Genomic DNA, 27,111 nt, shown 5'->3' with positions numbered 1-27,111 from the left:
TTTAAGGCCAGCAATTAACAGAGGGCAAGCCCTGGCCTGAGTGGCAGAAGAGCTGTGGCTGGGGCTCCTCAGCTGGTGGAGCTTTCTGGAATCCCATCAAATTCCCTGGTTACTGGATGTGTCACCCACCCTCAGCTCTGGCACTAGGTGACATCCTCCTGCTGTGCACAAGATATTCACTTAGTTCTGCTCACACCTCCATCAGAAGGTGGCAGAGAGAGTCACACCCAGCACCCAAAGCTATGGATGTCATTGGAGATGACAGTCCCAAAGCCTGAGGGAATGGGTGCCCAACTAAAGGAGAAAGAGAAGACATGAATGTTTCTCTACCAGCTAAAGGTAGCACTGGAGTTAAACACAACTGCAGCTGGGTAAAAACATGAAGAACAGCACAGGTGGAGCTGACAGACAGTGGAACTGGAGTCCCCAGGGAACAGCTCCTCCCATCACACTCTGATGCTCAGTGTCAGCAGAACTCCCTACAAATGATCTGAGAGCCACGCTTGGGCAACACTGGGAATGAGTCTGAAAGGGATGATTCAGGTTCATAACAAAGGGAAAGAAACACAGGACTTCACCCAAAGCCCCCAGGTCTCAGCTGCGGCCACAGACCCTGCTTATGAGACTGCTGATAAATAAGGGCTTGGTGAGGGAAAGAGGAACCGAAGTAAAACCACCAGTCATGCTTTGGGATCAGACCACAAAAGTAGATGGAGCACATCCAACTCAATTTTTCACTTATCTTTTCTGCTTTTCTTCACATTTCATTACCCTCAGCAAAGCCATGTTACTAGCTGAGAGTGCAGGTTAATCCCCAGGGAATACGTTCACTTCAGCTTAGGGCTGGAAAATCATAGGCTCTTGGATACTGCTAATGGTTTAGAAGGAGATATGGCCATATCACACAGCTACCATTCTCCAAAAAAAACCCTATCTGCGAAACCAAGAAATCTCAGAAAAACCTTCCTGGAAGGGAAGAGCAATGGGATGAAAAAGGTCATAGAAAAGCACCAGTGTTCAAACAGGTCTCATCTGGTAGAAGAGGCAGGAGTCAAGGACTGAAGCAGTAGAAGAGGATCAGTCCCACTACAGAGATGCTGGACTATGGAAAAGTGAGACAGGGCAGCTGAAGTGGTGTAGCAGATCCCAGCAACAGGCCCGAGCAGTGAGGATTGTGGCACAGGCAAAGATGGGGTGTGGGAAACCACAGGTCAAGAGACTGTGGAAAGGCCTCCAAGGGGGCTCTAGTCTCAGCCAAGGACAAAACTCTACAGGATAACTGCAGCCATGGGGGAAAGAGGGGGGATTTAGCACATGGTGTTGGAGATGACACAGAAGGGTGACTGCCTGCCTGTGCACTTCAGGGCTTCTCCAGCTCAGTCTTGGGCTTTATCAGGAAAGACAGGCAGGAGTTAAGGCTGCTAAGCTGATACTAAAGACTAATTAGTATGAGCTAAACAGTTAATTAGAAATTAGCTAAGCAGCTGCAGGGGGTCAGAGGCAATGGCAGTACAGTGCCATGGGACACTTGTCCACCCAGGCAGGAGAAGGAAGAGCTCTGCCCACAGCTCTGCAGGGCTCAGGAGCTGCTGTCCTTCAGCTCTCACCCCTTTTTCCTATTTCAATAAGCTGCATGTACAAGTTCTGTCACTGCACTCTGCAGATCAGTGTGACCTGGCCTGAGAGCCCGCAGGGTCAGTACAACTAATCCTTAGGAAAGGATGGGAAGGGAAGGGAAGCAGTGCACAAAAGCAGAGACACCTACAAACTGCATTGCTGAGACATTCAATCCAAAGAGATGCATCTTCAGCCAAGAAACTGTGACTCATGATTTAATTTTCCAGGATATAAGACTTCAAAGTGATTCATTTAGTCAGTAAAAAAAAAAAAAAAAAAAAAAAAAGTCTTACCATTTTTCATTCTTAGGTAAAGGTTACTTTCTTACTGGTTTTACTAATTTCCAGTTAGCACAATAAAATCAAACTGCAGGCGATACTCTCAGAGCACTAAGACTTTGAAACTCCGTTTTCTGTAACTCAAGTAACTACTGCCTTTCAAAATGAACCTAATACTCTAACTCTTTAAGAAGCTTTTACAGATTTGATCATCTTCAGTGGTGCAATTAAAGCAAAGCCAATGTGTTTATTTTGTTTATCGAGAAGAAACTGATTGAAATCACATTTATAGTCTTGGAACAGAGTCAAAACCCTGATGAATTATTAGCCAAGTGTGCAGATTATTAATTGCCATAAAAGCCACTTACAATATGCATCTAATATCTGTATTGTTAAAGTGTCCACTCTGGTCAAAATAAAATGGCTCAGCTGGATTTTCTCCTCCCCAGAGTGAGGATGAAAAGCATCTGATATGAATTTCAGCAAACTAAATACTTCCCCTCACTGAAATTCCTATGCATATCAGATAATGAGTCTTAACCTTGAAAAAGAGTTTAGGATCTGGATAACAAACTTGAAAATTCTTCTCCAGCCTAATTTAGAAGCACAATAAAAATATAGGGGAAAAGAAGGTCTTTAATTTTAAAGGGATTTTTCATATTAAACTTTGGTCTAAGTGCCTTTTCCTAGAGATGATCTAAATCCAAGCCTCACGAGAGAGCAAACTTCAGCTCTACCAAGTGGCTCTCACTGATACCAAACGAACCAGTGGAAGCCTAACATTTCCAGCAGAAACCTCAAAGATTCCGTTCTTTGCAAGAAGAAAATACACAGGGAGCAGCTGCCGGAGCCGTAGCCTTAGCAACAACTACACCTGCTTCATACTCACGTCGGCTTTCATACATGCTCCTGGACTGGGCCCAGATTTTGAATGGATCTGGCTTTTTCTGCCCAGAGGTGTCAGGCTGGTCGGGGGCCGGTGCCTCTGGGGTGGCGTAGTCCGGCAGCACCTGGGTGCTGTGCGCGGGGGACGCGGTGTGCCCGCTGCGGTGGCTCGACACGCTCTGCTGGGAACTGTTTTGGCTGTCTTTCCTTTCAAGTGGTTGCTGTAAGGAAGGGAGTGAGTGGAAAGGGAGAGAACAGACGGTTATTGGTCGCTGAGTGGGTGTTTTCTATCAATTTTTCTCCCTTCTTTGATCAGGCTTTTCTGCGTGCACATAAGTAAATATATAAGTCACAGTTTTGCTGCTTCCCAGTTAATGATGGGTACAGTTAAATTCCCCGGTGACAGATTCTGATAGGCAGACTGACAGAAAGAGATATACAAAACAAAGTAATTTATCATTCAAGAAAAAATGAAACATTTTTCCATCTCACACATAAGACAGATCTAAATCTCATTATAGGTTACTAGTCTCAGTACTCTTCCCCCCCCCCCCCCCCCTCCCCCCCCCAAATTAAGGCAGAAAACCTTAACAACCTTCTATTCAGATAACATTTGGGTCTAACTTGAGCCTGAAAAAAAATGAAAGAACTACCAGATTTCACTGTGAGAACTCAGACTGTCCCTCTTGAAACAGATTCAAGCACAGCTCTTACTATGCAAGATCACTTTTCTGTGCAGCTCTTGCAACTCCCCATGTTACAAGTGTGTGTATAACAGAGTACCCCTTTAATGGCTCTGCTCCCAAGAGTGTCCAAGGGACTTCTGCAGACCCTAACAGATGTGATAATATCTATTTGAAGTTTGATTTGTTTTCATTAAGTGTATTAAAACAGGAAAAAATGCATCCATCTAAACTCGGGGCTCATCCCAAAGCAGTGTGTCAAGAGTTTTGACTGCTTACTATTTAGTTAAGCGGGGTATATAGTTCTTAACTTCACAACTGTGTGCTCAAAGGAAGACCAAGTCACATTTGCATAACCAGGATTTGTACTACTCAATATGCTGCAAAATCCTCAACAAGAGCTCTCCACACTGTGCAGCAAATGCTTTTTAATGCTCTTCTGAGATGACCCTTGGATTGACACCAAGGTTGAGTGCAATCTCCCACCTGCTCTGGCACAGGGAACTGCGTTCCCAGGGCTGCTGTGACACAGGGTGGCTGGAAAAAACAGCATCCCACCGGTTGTTTTTCCAACATCCACTATTTCCCAGCTAGAAGTGGTCAGCTACTCACACCAATAAACCTCAGGTGGAAATTGAAGCCTCCTGCTGGCAGAGGGTAGCTGAAAACATTGCAACAGAAATCCGTGCTTTCAGGTACTTTTCTCTAGGAACCCAAGCTGGGGAAGGGAGAGAAACCAGTGGCAGACACAGACTGGGTCAGCATGCGGGGGCTCACTGGCCACAGGTCTGGGCACCTCCTGGTTCACTGTGAACACGAGACCCCAGGCAGCCAACGGTCCATTATAGAACAGTTGAATTAATTACAGAGGAGAAAATAACCATACAAAGTGCCCTATTCTAAAGTCTTAAACCTCCCAAAACCTCAGATAAAATTATTGTGAGGTTGCACATTCTTCAGATGTACGCTGAGAAAAAAATCCCAGCTTCAACAGCCCAAAGAATGTTGACCTCTCAGCCTTGCATTTGAGTTGTTGATCCACTACCAGCGTATTTTTAAAGGGTATCTCGATTGACTAGAATGTGAAATTGCCTTTGTCCTTTAAAGCAATTTTGAACAAAGCTTACCTGCTGTGATTACTCATCTGCAGACTTTCAAATACAAATATCAAACCCATTTCCAACATTTTTAGCTTTTTAAGTGGTAAATGAAGCTAATTCACATGCAGTCCTTCAATTTTTAATGAAGCCATTTTAAAACAGCTATGCTGGGGATAATCAACTTGAAAAAAAAAAATACATCTCTCAGTCCAGCCATCTGGATTGGTTTGTTTGGCCAAACTACTAAAATAACTACAAGCATCCTGTGAAACTTCAGGCCAATCTCACTGGAAATAGCTGGTTACAGAATGTGGACGACAGGGACTAAAATGTAAAACTTTATTCAAAACTTAGGAAAATAATGAGAACTCTGAAAGCTTTCAAATTTAAAAAGAAACGAAGTTTGAGCTTCAAAAAGTGCTCTCATTTTGTGACAGAAAAGGTCTAAATTTTGAACAAACTGTGAATTCTGTTTTGTGTTTGGATTGCAAATGGAAATGTCAGCACATCTCAAGCAAAACTACCTCTAATTAGATTAGAGCTGCATGTACAAGAATAGGCATTTTTCAAGAAACAGGTGATAATCACTTTAGTGGGAGCAGTGGTTTTCCAAAAAAATAACTCCTTCAAAAAGCCTGAAACATCTCTATTTAGGAGGCTGAGAGGGGACCAGACCAAGGGGAACGTAACCATGGTCATGAGGAATGTATGTAAATAAATCAATTCAAGGCAATATTTATCGACTTTCATATCACCAGAGAAGGCCAAAAAGGTTTGGGGCCATACTTCTTTCCATATGTTGCACCAGCTTCAGCACATCATACCCATGAGGAACTGCAGGGCTCTGCCCATCCTGGTCCCTGCCATGGGCACTGCTCAGATGAAGTTTGTGTCTGTTTTTGTGTCTTGGTACACGCAGAGCTCTCCCAAGAAGGATGAGCTGACCAAATGCCAACAAAAGGATGGCTCTTCCATATCCTGCCCTGTGCCCGGCTTTAGGACCAATCCTCCTGGGTTTGAATCTTACTGTCCAGCTTGCTCAGTTCACACACATGGGCAGGAAAGCAGCAGATGAGCACAGGGTCTGGCTGGTGACAGAGCAGGAGGTTCTGACGTCACCCTGAGGTGCTGATTGTGGTTTTCAGTGTCAAGCAAAGCAGATCAGCTGAACTGTATTGACTTCTGCCAGGAGTTACCAAGAGCATGGGGCACTGAACTACCCAGGTCAGTAAGAGCACCCCTGATTCTTGAGAGATCTCCAGAGCTGCTGATAAACATCAGGAAGACCTTTACCAAAAGTGGTTAGAAATCAAAGCTATGGTGACTACCTCGAGTCCCTTCAGGCAGACTCTACACTTAAATACAGGTGATGGGATAAAATAATCACCTTGATACTGTTTTACACCCATGACAAGATAAATACGTGGGAAGCTGGAGCTTCTCATGCCCTACCCAAGCCCCTGGGCTCTGAATGAAGAGGAATGTCTTGTACAGACTCGCTGTGGAACCAATTTCTCTTCCTGACAAAAACAGGACATTGGCAGAGCCCCTGGTGCTGCTTATCCACCCAAAAAAATGTGGCAAATCTTTTGTCTGGGACTAGCTGTGCATAAGAATTGCATTTTTGGTCACAAGTCAGCTATGCTGACAATGCACTTATTTAAATCCAAAAGAAAAATACCAGATTTTTAGAAAAGCTTTTATCCCCCCTGTAGTGATCCCATCTTCTGATTATCTAGCTGCAGATTTTGTGATGTAGAGCTTTTTGGAGAAGCTGGTCCTGGTAGCAACAGCAAAGTGAGCTGGAAGTGGAAACCTTTGCCCTCTTGTGGAGTATTTTGATGCAAGCAACAAGGGGGGGGGTGGGTGAGGGGAAGTTTGTTTTCATCCATGTCACACCAGGATAATTGCAGGGGGAAATGCTTTAACACCTCACCACAGCCAGGAGGTACCAATAGCTTGAAGTTGGCCTCTGGGGAATGCAGGACTGGGGGCTGAGAACAGAGAATAGGACTTGTTTGAGGAAGAGCAGTAAGTAGGGAATGTGTCTGGGCTTTGGGAAAGGACATGAGGAAATGAGAGGGTTCATCTCCTGAGCAAAGCAGCAGAGTGTGGACACCCGAGTCGTGACTTCCCTAAAGCAGCAGCAGAAACAAAAAAACAAGCACAAGCTAAGATCAAAGCCAAGTGTTCCCAGCCTTGGTGTGTGCTGTCCTCTAACTGCAGCTTTTTTATTATACAAGGAATGCTGGAAAACAGTCCTTGTGTTGAGCAAAGGGCAGGGAGGAAGACGGGCAGCACATCTTCCCAAGCCCTACAGCTGTGCTGTGCTGGGGACAGCCCTGGCCCAGGGCTCTGATGGCAGCTCCCACATTCACCCCATCGCTGCCAGCACAGCAGCAAGGCAGAGTTCCTGGGATTTGGGGTCCCTGGGATTCGGGGTCCCTGGGATTCGGGGTTCCTGGGAAACTCAGAGTTCAGAGATGGGATCCCAGACAGGGACCGTGCCAGCTCTTGCCTGTCATGAGTGGGAATCCTCATGGCCAAGAAGGTCAGGCTGGACTCCCCACACCCCGCAGTGGAGCAGCAGCCCTTCAACAAACCAAGGAGAGTGCTCGACACCACCACATCCCTGCTTCTCACTGTGGCCTTGGCTACACGAGCTCTGGGGTTGGTGTACATCCACCCTGGAGAGCCGGGGGAGTTTCCTCCTCTGCACACAGCTGCCCCGAGGCGCTTTGCTCCAGGTTTCCATGCTCAATGCCCCAGGTCAGCCATGCCCAGGGGATGAAGGAGCGGCTGCTGATGGCAGCTGCTGCACGATGCTGCAGTGAGTTCAACATCACTGCAAACCGCGCTGCCACCGACCCTGTGTGCAGCCAGGGGAGCAGCAGGCTCGGCTTTTTGGGAATCCTGCACTTTAGAGGCAACAGCACCACCTAGGAACTAGGAAAAATTACTGAAGGAAGCCTGAAACACCTTGGGAGACGAACGTGAAGGAATGCCAGATTTCTGCAAGCTGAGAGGCTCCTCAGAGCAAACAGTAGAGAGAAATCTGCTGTTGTACAGCTACACCTGTTTGTAGGCAGCCTCTTTGTTCACCAAGGCTGGATTATCCTGATGTGGATTTACATGCTGCTCAGATTTCACTAGGCATAGTTATCAACCAGAGAGGTGCCTGGATCCCACTTCACCCCATGCCAAACGTGTGTGGGGCAAAGTGGGAGCATCCACGCTTTGGAAAGAGCAAGGCTGATGGATTTAGTGATAGAAGTCATAGTCCAGATCCCGTGCAGCCAGCCCTGCTCTGACCGGGGGGGAAAGTGCAGGCAGAGAGCAGAAATGTGCCAAACACACTGTATTCTACACACTCCAAACACAGTGTATTCTACACACTCCAAACACAGGGTATTCTACGCACTCCAAACACCTGTATCTTACACAATCCAGACACACCTATGTTTTCCACATTCCAGACACACCTGTATTCTACGCACTCCAAACACCTGTATCTTACACACTCCAGACACACCTGTGTTTTACACATTCCAGACACACCTGTATTTTACACACTCCAGACACACCTGTATTCTACACACTCCAAACACACCTGTATTTTACACATTCCAGACACACCTGTGTTTTACACACTGCAGACACACCACTATTTTACACACTCCAGACACACTGTATTCTACACACTGCAGACACACCTGTATCTTACACGCTCACTCTGGGTTCCCTGAAGGCTGGAACATCCCTGTGTGTGACAGCAGTGAGCGGGCAGGGGCTGACAGGGCTGTGATTTGCGAGGAGCACACCCTGCACTTCTGCCTCCCTACATTAATGCGAGATGACAATGGTAGAGGCCTGGGCTCACATGACTTTAATCAGCGCTGCCCTAAGCCATCAGAATCACATTAATTATTTCAGGGCTTTCTCTTTGGATGAGCAGAGAGATTGTATTAAAGGCAAGAGCCTTCTGCTCAGCCGCTTCCTAAACCTCTTGCCTGGGTTTGGGCTGTGCCCAGCTGCAGTTTTTGGCACCACCAGGGACTGTTGGTGAAGTTTCACACCATCTTACAACATGGCAAATACCTCCCTTGCTTTGCTTCCCCAAAGCTCCTGGCAGAGAATTTTGTCTCTCCCCCATTCTCAACAGATAACCGCAAACTTTCAGGCTTTAGGTGTTTCATTCCCTTTACAAATAAAACATTGTTTTTTGTTGCATACAAATAGCACATTAATTTCTTCCATAATATCATTCATGGAGCTTTAATGATACTTTAGATCACAGCTTCCGTGCTGCTAGCTAAGATGCTGAGATGTTTCTAGGTAACGGCTTTACATGGAAATACATTCAGGGACAAGAAAATATTGTTCTGTTGTTGCTTTTTAAAGAAATGAGGAATCTTACACCTGCAGGACAATCCTGCTCAGTATGGAGATGCCTCCAGAGCAGCCACTTGGACAGCTGACTGCATTCCCTGGGAACTGTAACCATGCTCTGCTCGTGCTTTGTCTCTCCCGACAAGATGCATGCTTTCCTGTTCTGTTAATAATTCAGCCAAGGGTTCTCAAGAAAACTCAGTGAGTTAATGGAAAAGGTTGGTGCCTATAAGCACCCCACAGGAACTGGATTTTGGCAAGAAGGTGGAGCCTCCCATCTTTCCAAAAGGAAACAATAGCTTTTTTTGTTTTGGTAAGTTAAATGACAGAGAAGCTCATCTGTCAGGGAAGCAGATTTGTAAACCTGAGGCTTTATTTGCAAACAAGTCCCCGTTCCGTACTGCATCCTCCTCTCATCTCCCCATGCAGCAGGAGCCATGCAAGGTAATCATGGTTGCAACAGAAAGACAACTTAAAACAATCGAGACCCAGAAAGCACACAAGCCAAACTCATGCTTTTTTCCCTTCAAAGCAGACAAACAGACAGAAATAGTATCTGAAAAGTGCTTACCGACTTTGGGCTCTTCTTTGGGACTGGCAGTCCTGAAAAATGGCAACAAGGGAAAAATAAACATTAGCATTAAGCGTTACCTCCCCTTAAAGAAAAACCCCTGGGTGCATCATCCGAAGGTAGCCATCTGCAGAGTTATGTCAGCTTTCGCTGTGGCATCGGAGTTAGCAGCGTGTTCATATCGAATCACAGCCCGGAGAAAGCTCTCTCTGCATCAGCTCTGCTGCCTTGTGCTGCAGCAGCCAAGAGAGAAACCCACAGCCCTCAGAGCCTGCCGAAGCCCAGCGCCTGCCTGGGCAGAATCTCAAATGCTCCCCTGGATTACAGCAGACTTAGCTCACAATTAAGCCGAGGCTCTTTCCCTTTGACGCGATCGGCTCGGCGGTTTTGATCGGACCAATCGCAGCGGCGCAGGGGAAACAGGTTGATGTTTTAAAAAAAGTATTTCTCTAGAAATTGATTTTTTTTCTTTTTTTTCCCGAACGGAAAATGGGCATTGGGCTTGAGCCAAGAGGTGTGGGCTGGGCAAAGGAAAACAAAAGCATGAGGAAGAATAAGCTTTTCTCCCTAAAATTACTGAAAAAACACACGTTTTCCTTCCTGTCCATCCTAAGTGTATATCTTTTGAAGCCTGAGATTTTATCTGTTAGGTACAATTTCAGAGAGCTGTGGCTTGAGAACAGCACTACGAGGGCCCTGACCCCTGGGGGGATGCTAGGGAGCTTGGAGAAGGGGGGCTTACACAGGTTGCAGGTGATGTAAAGGAATAAACAACTGGGAGGGCACCAGGGAAGGTTTCTTCAAGGATAATTTTGCATTTTGAAGCAGCCTCTTACTCAATCTGTGATGAGCAAGAGAACTCAAGTGAGATTTCAATCAACTACTTGTGCACAGAGCCCAGCTGCCAGCAGCAAAGGAGAAACTTGTCTGGGGATTTACCTACAATGCAGGGAAAACTCTTTCATGGGGTCAAGACCTTCCTTTCCCTCCCCACTGTTGGAAGACAGAAGAACCACCCCCCCCCCCCGCCCTTATTTTTCTCTGTGACACTCCAGAAACAAACATAAACCAAAACACAGATTACACTCCACATTAAGTGCTCAGTAATTCAGATGTCTGAAATCTGCTTTTGTCTTTAGGATGTGATTTATGTGGCATTTATGCCGCATTACGTTTTCTACTTCATGCATTTTATTTATTCTAAACCTCATGCCGTCATCTAACTTTTACACAGAGAATAAAATAAGCACTACAAGTGAATTACAATCTGTCTAGGAAGATGCTTATTTTAAGGTAATTTGGGAGATGTTAGCACTGAATAGAGAAGATCCACAATTAAAAATGATAACCAGAGCTCACTTCGCTGCTGCTCTCAGAGTGGGATTCATACTGTAACGAGTATTTTAAATGAAATATTTTCAAGCTTTTGAGGAATATCTATGGTCTGCATGTCACTTTGATGCATTCCCAGCCAATAGCTGATACCCCTCCAGGCACTGATTGACTGAGGGACAATGAAACATCAAACTGTTTGAACTAAACAATCAAGCCTGCAGGTTCATTTCTGCTGACAGGGGCTGTGTTTGTATAATACCCTTAAAGAGGAAAACACTCATAACATTCATGGCAAGTCACATTTTTAACAGGCATCATTTATCAGAGAGATAAACACACAGATAAGAGATTCTCCTCTCTCCCTCCTTCCACGTGCATGCACACACGTTTACTCTCCCTTTCCAAGAGATGATCTTTCCTATTAAATCAATACATAGAACACATCCCCATGCACACACGTGCCCTGAACAGACCAGCATGAGACAGAAAAGATTTAACAAGATTTTAAATGTTCCCTCCAAAAAAAATAAAGTGGAAATGCAGGTGAGCTGCTGGGTCAAATTGTACCAGAATCCAGTCTATTGCATCACAAACATTCAAATTTAGTATGAACTACTGAACAAACCTTTCCTTCAAAGTTTGTCACTAATGTCGGCTGTTCCAACCCCAAAGAGATGGAAAACAGTTGAAAAATAACAGAAAACACATCAAGGCTATTGTTTGGTGGGTCCTTCAGAGGCCAATGAATCTTACAGTGTCACTGCTCTGTGCCAGACTTTGCTGCAGAACAAGCAATAATTTACTTCTTACCAAAATAAGTGACTGCAGAACATGTTAACAAATGTTGGCAGTTTTTTCATGGGACAAGCTTATAGTCAGGGGAATAACCTGCATGTACATTTTCCTGTGAAAATATTATTTATTCATCTAATTAGGGTCTCATTTCAGAACTTCAGTTCCTGGCACAGCAGGCCAAATGAGCAAATGAGAGGTATAATGGGGAGCTTTCATGCTCAGATGATGGAATGGATACAGTATTTAACAGCAATGAACACAGAGTGTTCGAGTAACCCCCAAATCCTGGGAGCTCCAATAGCAAGGAAATGCTGAGCTTTTCCAAAAAGCTTCCCGTGAAAACATCTCCCAAGCCCATGAATTTGGGATAGTGACAACTGTACACTGGCCTTAGGATTCCATTAAAATGTCCCATCACTACTCAAGTTCATCCTCCTGGCTGCCCCATTCTCTTCTGAAACCTCACTGCAGCTTTTTCAAAGGTAAATGGGCCAAGAATAGACTAAATACCCAGTCTGCATCTTTTTGGCACCATCCAGCTTTTTGGTGGTTGTTTTAATGGCTTCACATCCCTGACTAGGAGAAGCCAGAAGGCTTGTCCCTTCCATGCCTTCAAACCCAATAATAGAATAGTAATGGTTTATACTGGCACTGCAATGTAATTTCCCTGTGATTTGATACCTCACTAGTACCTGAAATGCATCTTCTAATTTTGGGGGGGGCTGGTTTGGAGATACAGACTAGAGAAGATGGAAGAGTCCAGCAATCACACAGGGCTGTTGTCACCACAGAGTTAACAATGTTTTAAAACAAATGAGCACATCTGGTAAGCAATGTCAATATGACCTAAAACCCCTTGAATGGGCTCATTGTAGCTACTTAGTAAATGTGCCTGGAATTAAATTAATTAGAAAACACAAATTACTTTCCTCTAAATAACAATGTAATAAAGCAACTGCTTAATGAAAAATATCAGTGATCAGTGAGCAATCCACAAGAACAAAAAAAGGGATTTTAATCAAACTAAATTCACAGACCCATGAGCAAAGCAAGAAAGACTTCATACAGGGTTAGTCAAAATGAGTCAGATGCAGGGATCTAAATTAAACTAATTATCACAGAGATTATTACATTTATCTTAACAAAACCCTCCCCCTTTTCTCCCCAGTACTCCCTAAAGCTCTGTGTACAGCTGGCTGCATCCATCTGCTCAACTACATTTTGTAACATAGGGGAAAAAATGCAAATCATTAAGCAAGTTTTGTAGCATGACTTCAGCACTCTTAATGCCACTACCCACGAGGAGCTGGACTTCTGTTGCATGACACTGTGTTATGACGTGAGCAATGCAACCCATGAATGAAATCTATAATTCAGCTTATTTCATATTATTTGTGTTAACTATGCAGTCTTGAGTAGTAAAACATTTGGGAAGCTGTAAGGTTGCTAACCCTATTTATAATGAGATCATAGAAGAACAAATGGGACAAAACTTGACCCCAAGTTTTGCTGTTTCTAACATGCAATTTTTAAAGGAACTTTTTTCCTCAACTCCTTTGTCTTTATGGAAACTAATAACATGGGAAGACCATGAAACATGGGAAACTGCTTCACTGAGCATACACAGAATGCAATGTGGGACCACAAACCCACACCACAGCCTGGGCTTGGTTCTGGTGAGAGCTCAGAAGTCCACAAGTGCCCAAAAATGACCTAAATAGACACCACACACCCTGTTCCACAGCCCGTATTTTAGAGATGGTGGGTCACAATTACCTGAAGTTGAACCCTAAGGAAGATTTATCTCCAGGCACTACAGGAGTCATGCAGTCAGCCCATCCCAACAGCTCGGACACGTGGAGGCCAGCTGCTGTGAATACTTCACTTTCCACCACACACACACACACACACACACACACACACACGAACACAAAATATATATTCAATGGGATTTCAACTGAAGTTGGAACAATTCAGTAGTTTCCACAGCCTACCCATAGGACAAAGGCTCCTGGAATTGCTAAGAGCCAGTCCAGAGGCCTATCATCTTATGTATGGCTTAGAATGTCTGCATACTGCTCAATATTTTTCAGTTTTGGGATAGTTTTGCACATGAAAGAGAAGAACAGCTGTTTCTAGATCTTCATTTCTCAGAGTTCCTTAACTCTTCCAACCTGGACAGCTTGTGGACCATCTATATACAAGAGCAAAATAAGCCATAGGTCAGTCTAAGAGGAAAGGTCACACATTAGGTTTTGCCCTTATGTCACCTGCAGCCCAGAATGCACCAATGCTGAAAATTATTTGGAGACAAAGAAAAACACAAGAAAATAAAAATTTTGGACTCTGTCCCAAGGTTAACATTTACAGAGAAAATGTTCCTGCCTGGAAAAAAAAACAACAAACCTTCAAGCTTTCTAAATAGCACTTTCACTGTGCTGAATAAAAACCAAAGGCTGTACCAAAGAAAACAGACACTTTGATAGATGAGGTTTAGGTAAAGTACTGGAGTCAGGGGGTGCACAACTATATACCTGGCACTGAACATTGATTGCTGCTTTCTGTGTGCAAAACAAGGAACTTTAAATAATTAAAGCTAATGGCTGTTAGTGCTGCTGGGGGGGGGCAGGGGACAGGAGATTGGTGGTGACAAAGCAATCCCCTTTTTTCTGTATGATCCACTGCCAAAGGATTTCTAATAAAGGACAAATACTATTTAAAAGAGAAGATGGAAATTCACCTTTTCCAGACCAGAACAATGGTCAAGACCAAAGAGGCAAGTCTATGCAGGCATAAGGAGAAGAAAGAAAAAATCAAGAAGAAATCCCCTACCTGCCCCTGCCAAACTTTTCTGCTCGTCATCATGATTTGCATAACAAGAGTGTCACTGCACTAGCAAAAAAAAAAAAATTAGCTATGCAATACAAGCTTTAAGCAAGAGAATAATTTACACTGCAGTAATATATCCCTGCCATAAATCAAGTTTGGTAACTACCAAATGCAGTGAAAAACGCTACATTCCTAACGCTAATGTTCAATGCTAATGCCAAGAAAGCAACGTTTTGAAGAGATCATCTTGGGCATTATTAACCCACTGCCACTGATGAAAAGCATAATGAGGCATAGAACATTATTGCCATTAGGAAGAATTTCAGTTCTAGATGCTTTAAAGATGCTAAATTTTATTAGTCTCAAATACTTTTTGGTTGGGATGCTGAACAATTCCTCACCATTAAAGTCTCAGTCATATTTTCAGCATCTCAAATGAGAATTGATTTTTGAAGCAATAAAAAAGATATAGGCTAATAAAATGCTATTTAATTACTATGAAAATATAAATTTAACTATGCAGTAACATATATATAAGATAATTCCAAGACAGTAAGATAATAAAGAGATGGAGAATTAATGTGACAATTACCCATCTAGCCTATGGTTGAAAGCATGTCAGCAGTTCTAGTATTTTTATTTTGAGCTCATTAAATGAAGTGCTTATCATAAAGCTCAAGCTGTCAGAGTCATATGCTTAGATGAAAACCTTTGTTGATATTTAAACAAATATGCACATAGACATTAAATTTCTGAAATCTCACAAATTTCAGAAGCTAAACACTAGAATTGGAAAGTAATTACAGACCACCATGCCCTTCTTACACAGATAAGGGGGTGTGTACAAAGAGTACTGAGTATCTATTTTTCATATACATAAGCATGCTTGTGTGGCTATCCATGAGGGTACCTATCCTTTTCCAGAAGCCCACAAACCCCATGACTGACAAGCTTTATTTCTCACAATTTTTGGGGCATGCTGCAGTTTTGAAGATGCCCAGTCCCATGGCTCCTCTCCCTAGCCTGTCCCAGGGCATGACCATGGAGGTGCTGAAGGGCAGCAGCACCTCCAGGCCAACCCCACTGCCACTCCAAGCTCAGGATAGAGGACACTGGAGAGGAGAAACCATATTTTGCTACAGTCACATCTGTATTTATCCTGCTCAGTGAGAGTGTTTGTCTTCAGACTTAGCACAGCACTGCTACAAGGTGTAAATCCATGTGCTCAGACTGGGTGGCTTATGGCAGATTCTCATGTTTCATATCTGGAGAGCAGCCTGCACAGAGGCTCTTGGCATTAGATGGATGCTGTTATTAATATATAACATCCCTCAATAATAAGCTAGCATTTACAGAATGCTCAGGTAGATTCAGACCTGAGGAGTGCACAGACACACAAGGCACACTAAAAAGCTCTACTAGAGGACAGTGGTTTTATGGATGTTTTCACAAAACATAACTTTATTAGTTTGAAAATAGTTTTCTATTAAAATAGATCAGTAACTTGATATACTTTCAAGAATGTAACCTGAACATCTCAGAAACTAATCCTGAGGGATAGAAAGAAAACTTTTGAGGACTGATATTTACCTACACATTCCCTACCTATCACATTCATGTGCTCCCAGCCTCAGGGTCCTGACCTGTCCCAGCACCCTCAGCCAGCTGTGCTCCCTCCCTGAAGCTCAGCCTCCTCCACCAAGCCTGTCTAGCCTAGAAGCCCTGCCAAATTCTTAACTCCAACTTATGGTGCACTGCAGGTCTGCTGGCACAAAAGACACAGGTTAACTGAGACTTAAAGCTGGTATAATCTAATTACTATCAACATCCCAACAATAACTATCTGACCGAGACAAAAATAAACACTTAAATGAATAAACATAAAATCCCAATGCAGAATGGGACAGTAAATTCAGAATGAAGAGACTTAGAGACATGCAGATAGATATTTAAAAGCAATTCATTTCAGAATAAAACCATTGACTAGTCCATTACAAAGTCATCCTTCTTCCTCAGTTTTGCCCACCTGCTATTGCTTTTAACGACTCTCCAAATGTATATAATTACAGTGATAAACAAAGACCCTTCTTGGATTTCTGACACCTCATTACTTCTGTTATGGGTGGTTATTATAATGCCAAATCAAGGCAGCAGCTACTGCACCTGCTGCAGTGTGGCTGATAAAACTCATTATTTACTTGCACACCAAAATGTCACCCAGGCAGTATGTAAGGGTAGGAGGAAAAGCTGAGTAGAAGGAAACCCTCCTTGCTGCACACCTCCAAGTCTGCTCCATTTCCTGCCTTGCAAATCCTGATGAAGATGTGGGAGGCACATCTCCAGCTCAATCTGCCTTATCTAATGCACAGTATTAAGTTCTGCTGTGCCACCTTGTGTTACATCACATCACATTTGGTATAAAACAACACTGTGTGGGTTTAAGTTGCTACACTTACACCACTTCAGCATTTAATACCAAAACCAAATCAACATAAGGTGAAAAAACCCCCACAAACTTTCAAAACCTCAAGCTAAGGAGGGGAAAAAAGCCCTTCAGGAAGAGTTTCACAGCTCTCATCTTTCATTTGATAAGCAATCTCCTGTTTTGTTCTTCTCTCAGAGCCTACTGCTTTCTGCAAGATAGGATGGTTCAGGCAATAAAACATCCTGATGAGGAGATTTCAGCCATGTTTTTTTTTTTTTCTTCCAGCATTCAGCAAATGTTTTGGTTTTCTTACTGATGCTAAGCAGATCCAGATTCCCTGCCACAGAAAGGCAGCCATGCGTGTAAGGTGCACACCACCACTATTGTGCTGTCAGCATGCAGGACTACACAAAACTGACATTATTTCCCTATTTCAAACATGTCAATTGTTCATCTCCTTAGTAATTAAAGTACAGGTTTCCTCCTGGCCTTAAAGCATCCTTCATGAAATAGCAAAAAACTTTAGAAGATTGTATCAACCCTTGAAATAAATATAAAATGTGTAACAAAATGCCAAATAATGAATCAGCAACTGTTCTATCCTATTTTACACTTCCAAGCAGCTCTGGAGCTCAGATGACACATATATCTGGGGGATACAAGCTATAGCACAGATAGGCCATGCTGCCACATAAATGCAGGGTAGCTCATGTAAAGCTGATGCTGACCCAAAAAGCAGATTTCAAAGGCATCTCTTCATTTGCTTGCTCATTTCGAGGAGAGAATCAGTGCAAATGGAGTTAATGAAGGGTAGCTGAGGGGAAAACACTTGGGCCTCGAATGCCTAACAGATTAGTGTCAGCAATTCACATGTATCACACCAGCAATGGCTGGAAATTCTGCAGGCAATTAAAATGTTCATACTCCAGCAATGCCGAGTCTCCTTCATTATCAGAACTGTAATATTACAAAGCTGCTTGTTTTGGAATCAAGGGTTTATAGGACAATGTGCTTTTTTTGGAGTTCCTTGGCCGCCCATGGTTTAGGAAAGGAAATTGGATAGGAATACTAGAAGCTTGAAACAAAAAAAGCAAAGGAAGGAACTCTAATGTGGTATTTTTATAGCTGGAATTTTGGGAGCTTAAGGTAGGATTTTTGCACATGTGGGCTTTTTGATATTTGGGTTTGTCAGTTACCATTTCAACTGGATGGCTTGCGTGGAAAAACTCCATCAGGACCTGGCAATGTTAATTAATTACTTCCTGCACATGCATTATTTATATGAGCACTAGTAACATACATTAAACTATTTGTTGTCTGAGCAAGCTACCAACAATTACCCTTAGTGGCTGCAGCATCTGCAGGCATGAAAACCCTGTGTGAAACCCTGCTGCCTCCTGGAGTCTAATGGGTGCTTAGCCATGGACTCAAGCATCACCAAAAGCCTCCCCCTCTGTGTTTTTGGTAAGCAAAGTCATCACAAACCTCACAAATTCCGATCATCAAAAACAAACGACTAATGTCACTAAGATTAACACCTGTAAAGTGCTTTGAAGGAGAAAAAACACCACATAATCCCAACATACTACATTATTTATAAGACGACCTGATTTTAAATGTTAAGTTCGGCTTATTTTTATCACAAAGAGAAAACAAGTTTCTGCTTGCTTGCTTGCTTTACAAAACCAATTACAGTGATCAGTGTATGGTGCTGCATAACAATACACAGCATTGTCCCAAAAAGGCGTATCTGTATCTAACACTCCAGAGCTGCTGCAGGAAAATTAACTCACACACTGGATTGAAACACGTGCACATAAGCAATTCTAATGAGGGGTATGAACTTCAAATTTCTTATTAAAAATACCTAAACTTATAACATTGCCTTTATATAATCTTTTCCTGATGATTTCAACTGATTTTCCTACCTGCGCTTTGATATGCTAGTGCCTAATTAGAATAAGGCTGTGAGAGAATAGTAAATGTTACATTAAGCTTGCTTTAAACTTTCTTTAAAATCTCAACAGCTTCCTTTGGCCTTAGAATAAAATTCCAGTCAACAGAGAAGTGAATAATAGTGACTTGGTGGTTTGGGAAAAAGAAAAGATTCAGCTACTCCCAACTAAAGGTTCCTCCAATCCTGTTCCTTCCCTGCACCTGAATTTTAACAATGCCTTTTTACTAGGACGGTCTGTTTCCAGAAAATGGCTAAAAGGCACAATGCAAAACTTTTAAAAACATCTCATTTCTAACATAGTTTGTAAACTGTTTGTAAATCAGCTTCACTAATCTGATTTCCTTCTCACCAGGCAAAGCTCTTTAAAGGAAACAGTAACAAAAATAAACAAGAGGAAACAATTGAAGACAGATTTTTAAATGTCAAATGACATTCCAAATTAAACCAGGATATCCATAACTCTGAAATTACAAAGTAATGACCCTGGAATACAAAGTAATGAACTTGGAAAAAAAAAATCTTGGTCTTACGAATGGACATATAGTTCTTCAAGCATACTAAATTCTGATTTCCTAAATACGATTTACTAACCCACGAGGGTTGCCTATGAGTCTAGATGGTATTATTTGAACTATAATATCAGGTAGTTTTCAGCACACAGCTGAAAACAACCTCTACTGAGTGACAAATTGACATTCAACAAGCAGGTTTGGTGGAAGATACCTGAGTAGAAAGTACCAGGAGCTTTGGTAGCTGGAGGTGATGGACAGAAAGCAAGACAAGGACAAAAAGAGGTGATTTGAAATGGGATTTTTAAAAGTTTAAAAGTCAACTGAACACACCAGAGGGCAGAAAGGAATTAGATCTGCCCCTGTTCTGGGGGTCAAGGGAAGGAGCTGCCACAAGAGCCCCTACATACAAACACAGCACAAAGACCTCAGTACAAAGCTCTGCTCCCTCTGCACTTGAGCTGAAAACACTGCTGGAAATGGTGAACTTTTCTTCCCATTCCACAAGCTTCGGCACTGGCAAACATGCTCTGTGGTAACCATCAGACGACTCCCAGGTTGTGATTTTTGTCCCAAATACAGTTTGGACTCACTTTCTCTCTAATTCAGCAGCTGCTAGGAGAGTTTGAAATTTTCTGGCAGCTCGATGCTTAAGTGGCATGACTTTCAACTCACTTTTCACTGCAAGCCTAAAGGGTAAACAGCAGTGAGTGGCTTTTTCAAAAGAGTTCAGGTCTGCACTGAATAGCTGATTGCAGCTCCAATTATACCGTGGTTTTACATCATTAGGGATAGCAAATGAAAAAGAGCATTAATTCCACCCCTTCTTCTCTCTCTCTCTGGTTATTTTTTGTTTTTTTTTTTTTTTTTTTTTTTTTTTTTTTTTTTTTTTTCCCTCTTAACACTCAGTGATCCAGTTCCAGTTAAAGAAAGGAAGAGAAAACTTCATTTCAAGGTGGGAATTCCAGCAAGGGAAAGTCCATGTAGCTAAGGAGTCTTGATACATTTATTGCTTTAGAGCTTTGTAATTTTCTTCCATTGTTGCAAATTTCTGTTGTAGTTACATGTGTCACAAGGAACTTCTTAAACCTACTGGCTTTAGGACCAAGTGAGCAGGACTATTGGAACAGACCTGTCCCCATTTCCATCACCCCCACTACTGCCCACAAACACCTTTCATTCTGTTGAACCACAAATAGGGAATTTACTCTGGGCTTTTACATTAAGGCAAGTCTCAGGCACCCACTGATGGGCATTTAGACAAGTAGATGTTACATTGATTCTTCTTCCCATAAAACTCATTTAGTTTTGACACTCTGGTGTATATCTATATGTCTATCTAGCATATATATATTTTTTTTTTTTTCAGAAGATGTGTTCCCATTCCCCATTTTAACATGAGTTTGGCACTGGAGAAAGCAATTAGAAATGACACTGATTTGCACAGGACATGTGAGTGACATTTCACCTTCATGCCTTTACTTTGATCTGGAACAAAGTGGGAACACATCTTCCAGGGGATTACGTAGATCAGGCTCAAGGTTTATGCTATTTTTGACCTTCCAGTGAATAAAAGTGCAACTAAGCACTAACTGAGAGCTTTGAAGGTAATTTGTCTGTTCAAACCTGCACGAACACTGTGCCATGTAATTCTTGGAACTGAACACAAACTAAACATACATATTTTGGTTAACCTGAAGACTGACCTAAAAAAAGGGGGAAAAATGGGGGAAAAGGTCCTCTTTAATCAGAAGCAATTCACAAAATATAAAATACATAGAAGTTTTCACTGAAACAAATATTAGATCTTAGTGATTCCAAAAAATACAGCACAGTAGTTTTGCAGAATAACTTGTTCTGACATAGCCCCCCACCTGTCCCAACACAGACACAGCTTCCAGAACAAAAGTCCCTTGGGAAGCAGAGAAATTATTCTGACAAAATGTTTCTTTTATTATGAATAGAGTCTGTGCAGAACGGAGAGGTATTTGAGAATTGCTTATTTCAGTTGATTACAGTGCATAGGCAAGGCTGCAATGACTAATGGATTTCAAGTGGCAAATAATATTACCTTGTTTCTTTGCTTTTTACTTTTTTTTTTTTTAAGTACTTTATGTACTTGGTAGATACAAGGTTAAAAGAACCTTTTCAGCTGCAAACATTCAAAATAAAGTTGTACCTTTTGTAGCTGCATTAACAGTAATTATTTAAAATAACCAAAGTATGTAATCACAATTTCCAGTGCAGGGACAAAAACATATGCTTAATTCTGCATTTTGTAGCAGCAGCACTGGTTTCCTTTCAGGTGCAGAGCTCTCAAATGGTCCTGCTGGGTTATCAAGCACTGCACTGCTATTGCAGGCACCGCGTCCTGTCCCCTTCAAACGTGCTGAGCTTCACCTTCAGGCAGTAAAGCCTTCATGCCTCCTCCAGTTTGACTTACAGGCTCTAATGGCTTGGCACTGTCTTCTCATTTCCAGTTTAAATTACTCACAGCCAAACAACACAGTTTTTCAGCCAATTCCTTCATTTAAGTACCTTCTATCTCTCTTGCCTAATAGAGACAATAATTATTTTGTCCCCTCTGTCCCTTCATTTTGCTAAGCAAAAGCAGCTTTGCCAATCACCCCAATCAACCCTCTGCACCCTGAGGGGGCTGAACTCTTTCTGAACCCCTCAAGATCAGTGAGTTTTATCCAGTTTTATCCACATATAAGTGAAACAGGAAAACAGCAGCAATATGATTGATCCTACAGAGAGCAGGAGGGAGAAGAAAACGAAAAATTGAACCAGAACATAGAGGTAAGCTTTTTATAAGGCCTCTGCAAAGCAAATTCTCTGTGATCAGACTTTGTATTGAAGTACTTATCCCTCTGCCCCAATCCTGCAAATGATTTTAGATGACACAAGAGCACACAGAGGGGGCATTTGAGTTTCATCCCTCTGAAATCATCCTTGTGTTCCTCACCCAAAGGCAGCAACAGGATTCACCCTCACCCATAAGCCAGCACTTGAGGTGAACTTGATGCTTCACAGTAAATATTTTACAGGGTGTTCTCTGCAGCTCTGGGTTTGCATTTTAACAATTAGACCTCCTTGTTAGGAGTGCACCAGCAGCTTGGAGCAGGCAAAGCTTTTCCTGTACATTACATATCTCTTTCTGATATTTTTCTGCTTCATTAGTAATCACTTCCGAAAATCTTTTTGACAGCTCTTGAATACAAGCCTTAGTGTAGCAAGGGCGCTTCCTGCACAGCTGGACTCAATTCAAGTGCTGGGCTGAAGGAAGAATGCTGACAGCATCTGAGCACTTTCCTCACTGGACACCAGAGGGAGGAGGAGGAAAGGACAAGTGACAGGGAAGCTGAAGAAAGCCCTGAAGGAGCTTATCAGACACCCGAGCCAAATACATTTCTGCAATCGGACCAAAATAAATAGCGGCGCCTTGTCTGGGGATGGTGCTGCTGAGGAGAGACTTGGCAGGGGTGACACGAGGTAAAGTTACAGGGGAAAGGACCCAAGTGCAGCAGCACAGAGTGCCAGGGGGGTTTTAGCCAGTTCCACCTTTTGATTTTTACAAACAGTTTAGGTTGTAAAGGACCTTAAAGATCATCTAGTTCCAACTGCCCTGCTGAGCACAGGACACCTTCCACAGCCCCAGGGTGCTCCAAACCCCATCCAGCTTGGACACTTCCAGGGCTGGGGCAGCCACCCTGTGCCAGGACCTCACCACCCTCACAGGGAACAACTTCTTCCCAGTATCCAATCTATACATACCTCCTAAAGCCACTGCCCTGTCCTGTCTCTACATGCTCTTGTGAAAAGTCATTCTCCAGCAATCTTGTAGGTCCTTTTACGTACTGGAAGGTGCTATAAGGTTTCTCTGAAGCTTTCTCTTTTCATGTCGAGCAACCCCAACTCTCAGCCTGTACTCACAGCAGAGCTACTCATATCCTCATCCCTCTGATCTTGGTGGCCTCCTCTGGACTCGCTCCCACAGGTCCGTGTGGTTGCAGTGCTGGGCTCCCCAGGCTGGATGCAGTGCTGCAGGTGGGGTCTCACAAGGGTGGAGCAGAGTCCCCCCCTCATCTGCTGCTCATGGTGCTTTGGCTGCAGCCCAGGACACAGCTGGATTTAGGGGCTGTGAGTGCACATGGCTGGGGCACGTCCAGCCTCTCCTCTCCCAGCATCACTTTAGAAACCTTAAACAAACCTGACTGGTTTTGGTTCTGAGGCTACTACTGTGCATGCTCTGCTTGGCATCTCTGCCACAGCCTGAGTGCCTTTTGGTTCAGCTTTTCTCTGGATGTGAGGAGAACCTTGTTTTAATGATTAACTGTGGACCAGGGCTGCCAGGATCTCCAAGTTCTGTACCACAAGAACGTGGAATCTGAAACTGCAAGTGCTCTGTGCTGAGATGGAAATGTGAGAACCCTGAAGGAGGGAGGGAGGCAGTTCAAGGAGACTGATATGGTACCTTATCTACGAAGGTGATAGCAAATGTGGTTAATACCTTGATTAAATTAAAAAAAAAATTCAGCAAGATTACCAGGGAACTATTTACTATTTTATTAAAACTAGGCTTTTATTTCCTCATCAAAACTTTTCATTATGCCTTCAAGGCTTTAGAAGGATTATTAAATGTCAGGCACAATTCAAATAATTAATATATGGTGTTACCAGATATATATGCACTCTCCAGGAGGATTAATAATAGCTGCTATTTTTCTTCCAACCATATTTTCTCCATAACACATATATTAATCATAAGAATGAAGTGCATTTTTTAAATCTCTCTAGTACTGAAAGTCTTTAAGGAACTCACACTTCGAAAATTGGAGAATTCTTAATATATTCTGTTCTCTACTCTCTAATTTACTATCACAATACAAAAACACAGTAAGCATTTGGAAAGAAAGGAATATAGGAAAGGCAGTGCTTTCTCCAGAGCTGCTATTAATTGCAGAATCAATGTATTCAATGCCTTGAAATAGGTCTTGGAAAACAACAAACCAGACTTGTGAATTCAGGAAACAACTTGTCCCTTGTTAAAATGGACTGGCTTTTGGTGTTTACTACAATGAAAACACTTTAGAAAAGCCAGCAGGAAAGTACTTTTATAGCACACACTCCCCAGCAGGGCTGGCTGGGGGCTGTGTTCAGCACCTACTTGTCCATTTAACTCGGCCTCTGCAGCGAGGTCATTGCTGTCATCCACATCCATCCATGTGTGTGTTGTCCATAAAAACCTGCATGGGACAGGGAGCACCGTGGGGACAGGCCTTGGTCCCTCTGAGAGCCCCACTGCCAAAGCCTGGCTTTGAGAGAGAGAGGGAGAGCTGACCCCTGCTCTTGATTTTGTCCTCAACAGCTGATCTGGACTTTGCCTGTGAGCTTGATTCTATCCCAGTAATCTCAATCCACAGGCTAAAGGGGTGCTGCCTCAGCTTACTTTACACTTCCAATGTGCAGGTAAAGAGTTCCTGTGCATGGACTGACCATTAACAGGCTACTTGCCAACCAAGCTCCATATGGGCTGCCTGTGGGATGGGTTTTGTACATGCTGGTGGCCTCAGCAATGCTACCAAAAAATGAACTCAGCTCCCAGTGGCACAGCAAACAAATGTGCAGAAGTCACATGGCAATTGCTTACAACTTGCAGAAATTTAAATTTTCTTCTATGCTCCCAAATGTATCCCAGGTATAATCCTTCCCCAATGAAGAGTCATTAAGCATCTGATTTTGAACACTGGAAATTACAGAACATACTACCAGCCTTTTCCATACCTCACAATAGCTCAAGGAATGTCCATGTTCTATTTAAAACACTTGTATTTTCTGAGCATGAGACCAGGGTTTGTTACGTAAGCAAAGGTGTAAGCACACCACCCTCCTGCCCCTTACCAGCTTTGTGTGCACATGGGAACCTGAGCATCCTCCACAATGCAGCAACACACAATAAATAATATTAACCATCTATGTGACCTGACAACTGCCAACTTGGGGCAGTTCCTACACCTCAGGCAAAAAAAAAAAACCAAACATTTCTAGAGAGAAGCTTAGCAGAGCAGATCTTTCGTGACATGCATTTTTAACTTCTTTTAATTTCAAGAAGAGGTGTTTGAAAGCAGTTTTGAAGACTTACCTCCTCTCTGCACCAGCAACGTGACCTCGCTTCCCTTAGGACATTCAATCAGCATATCCACCACCTGGTTGTGAGTGAGGCTCTGCACATTCTTCTTGTTGACCTCGACTATGAGGTCTCCCTCCTTCAGCCCGCGGCACCGTGGGCTGTCCACGATTTGTTTCACTCTTTGGCCGCCCCCACCGGGACTGTCTGCTATAGTAAACCCAAAGCCCATGGGCCCTTTCACGATGTGCACAGTTATGAGTTCAGGCTGTGTTGCTATGGAGGATGCCAAAGACACCGTGTCGTTGGGGTAGCCATGGGGTCCATTGGAGGAGACCTCAGCCGGGCTGCTGGGCCTCGCCTCCTTTGTGCCATTTACTTTCCCTGTTTTACTGCTGTGGCTGGCCGGGGAGTCGTAGTTCTCCTGACCGTTCACAATGATGGGCTCTTTGTCCAAAATTGCCACGGACGTGACCAGGCTGGTGTTGGGGTCGTCGGGGTCAAAGGGCAGGGGGTAGCCCCGGCACAGTTCGAGGTCCACGCTGGCACCGATGGGGATGGACTGGAAGATTTTCACCACTTGGGCGTGAGTGTGCCCCAGCACACAGGTGTCGTTCACGCTGACTATGACGTCCCCTGCAGCGGACACGGACAGACAGACCAAGAAAATACATTTTGTGCGCTGCAGGAAGGCGAGGACTAGAGCCTGAGAGCAGATCTGCAGCATCCACAGGTACCACTCACAGGCAACAGAAGCATTTCAGCACAAGAGAAAGGAGTGGTGACACTTGGGCGAGCAAAAACTCTGTGGATTCACGGCATAAAGCTTTTATGTACATAAATGTTTTTGAAACTGAAAATGGAATTGGCTCACGCAAAAAAATTAATGAATTTAGATGACGGTATATGGCCCGTTTCACAGCTATTTTGAAGTCCATCTCTCACTGTTACACGTTGACATATGATAGAAACAAAACTGAGAGCACATGGGAGCTGTAACAGAAGGCTCTCAAATACCAACTGCTCAAACACAGTGAGTGCCACATGTCATGTCTCATACCTCAGCCTGAAATCCAGATATCAATTAAGCTATGAGTCATTTTATTAACACTGGGGCTGCAAAACAGGGAAGTGCTGTGATGCTCCAACTGAAATTGAGGAGTTTGTGACCTCAGACAAAGCCTAAGAAAATTTCACAGAATCAAGGTGGAAAAATACTTCTAAGATCATTGAGTCCAACCATTAACCCAGCACCACTGTATTCACTACTAAACCATATTTCATATTTTGCCACTAAAATGTGGTAGACCTGATCTCTGGCAAAATGAATTTTCCCTTGGTGCCTCCAGACAAGGAAGTGCAGATTAGCCCACTGCTCTGCCCATTCCTGAGAAGTAGCTCTGGAAAAGGACAAGCAGCATGGCAGAGACACAAACACATGGTGCAGGCCTACAAAAATCCATCATCCATTGCCACAGCGGGGAGCAGGAACCCATAGCCTGATGTGGAACCTCACAACTGCTGGGTCCTCTCCTCAGATCAGTGTGAGGAGAGGAGCTGGCAGTGTCCTAGCTGGATATTTTGACACTGAGATGGAATTCCAACCCA

The 27,111-nt window shown here is 43.3% G+C and overlaps 1 protein-coding gene across 1 annotated transcript in view; it reads right to left on the bottom strand.

Annotated features, from left to right (window-relative positions):
* Positions 1-27,111, bottom strand: part of MAGI1 (membrane associated guanylate kinase, WW and PDZ domain containing 1) — a 332,032-nt gene that overhangs the window by 26,284 nt on the left and 278,637 nt on the right. Inside the window, exons 12-14 of the mRNA XM_062500989.1 lie at positions 25,519-26,139; positions 9,524-9,555; positions 2,785-3,001 (exon numbers count right to left, since the gene is read on the bottom strand). Of these exons, the coding sequence (XP_062356973.1) occupies positions 2,785-3,001; positions 9,524-9,555; positions 25,519-26,139 (870 nt within the window). The remainder of the gene's footprint in view (positions 1-2,784; positions 3,002-9,523; positions 9,556-25,518; positions 26,140-27,111) is intronic.

The sequence above is a fragment of the Cinclus cinclus genome, chromosome 12 (assembly GCF_963662255.1).
Source record: "Cinclus cinclus chromosome 12, bCinCin1.1, whole genome shotgun sequence".
Classification (NCBI taxonomy): Eukaryota; Metazoa; Chordata; class Aves; order Passeriformes; family Cinclidae; genus Cinclus; species Cinclus cinclus.
This window is presented reverse-complemented; position numbering and strand designations above follow the sequence as displayed.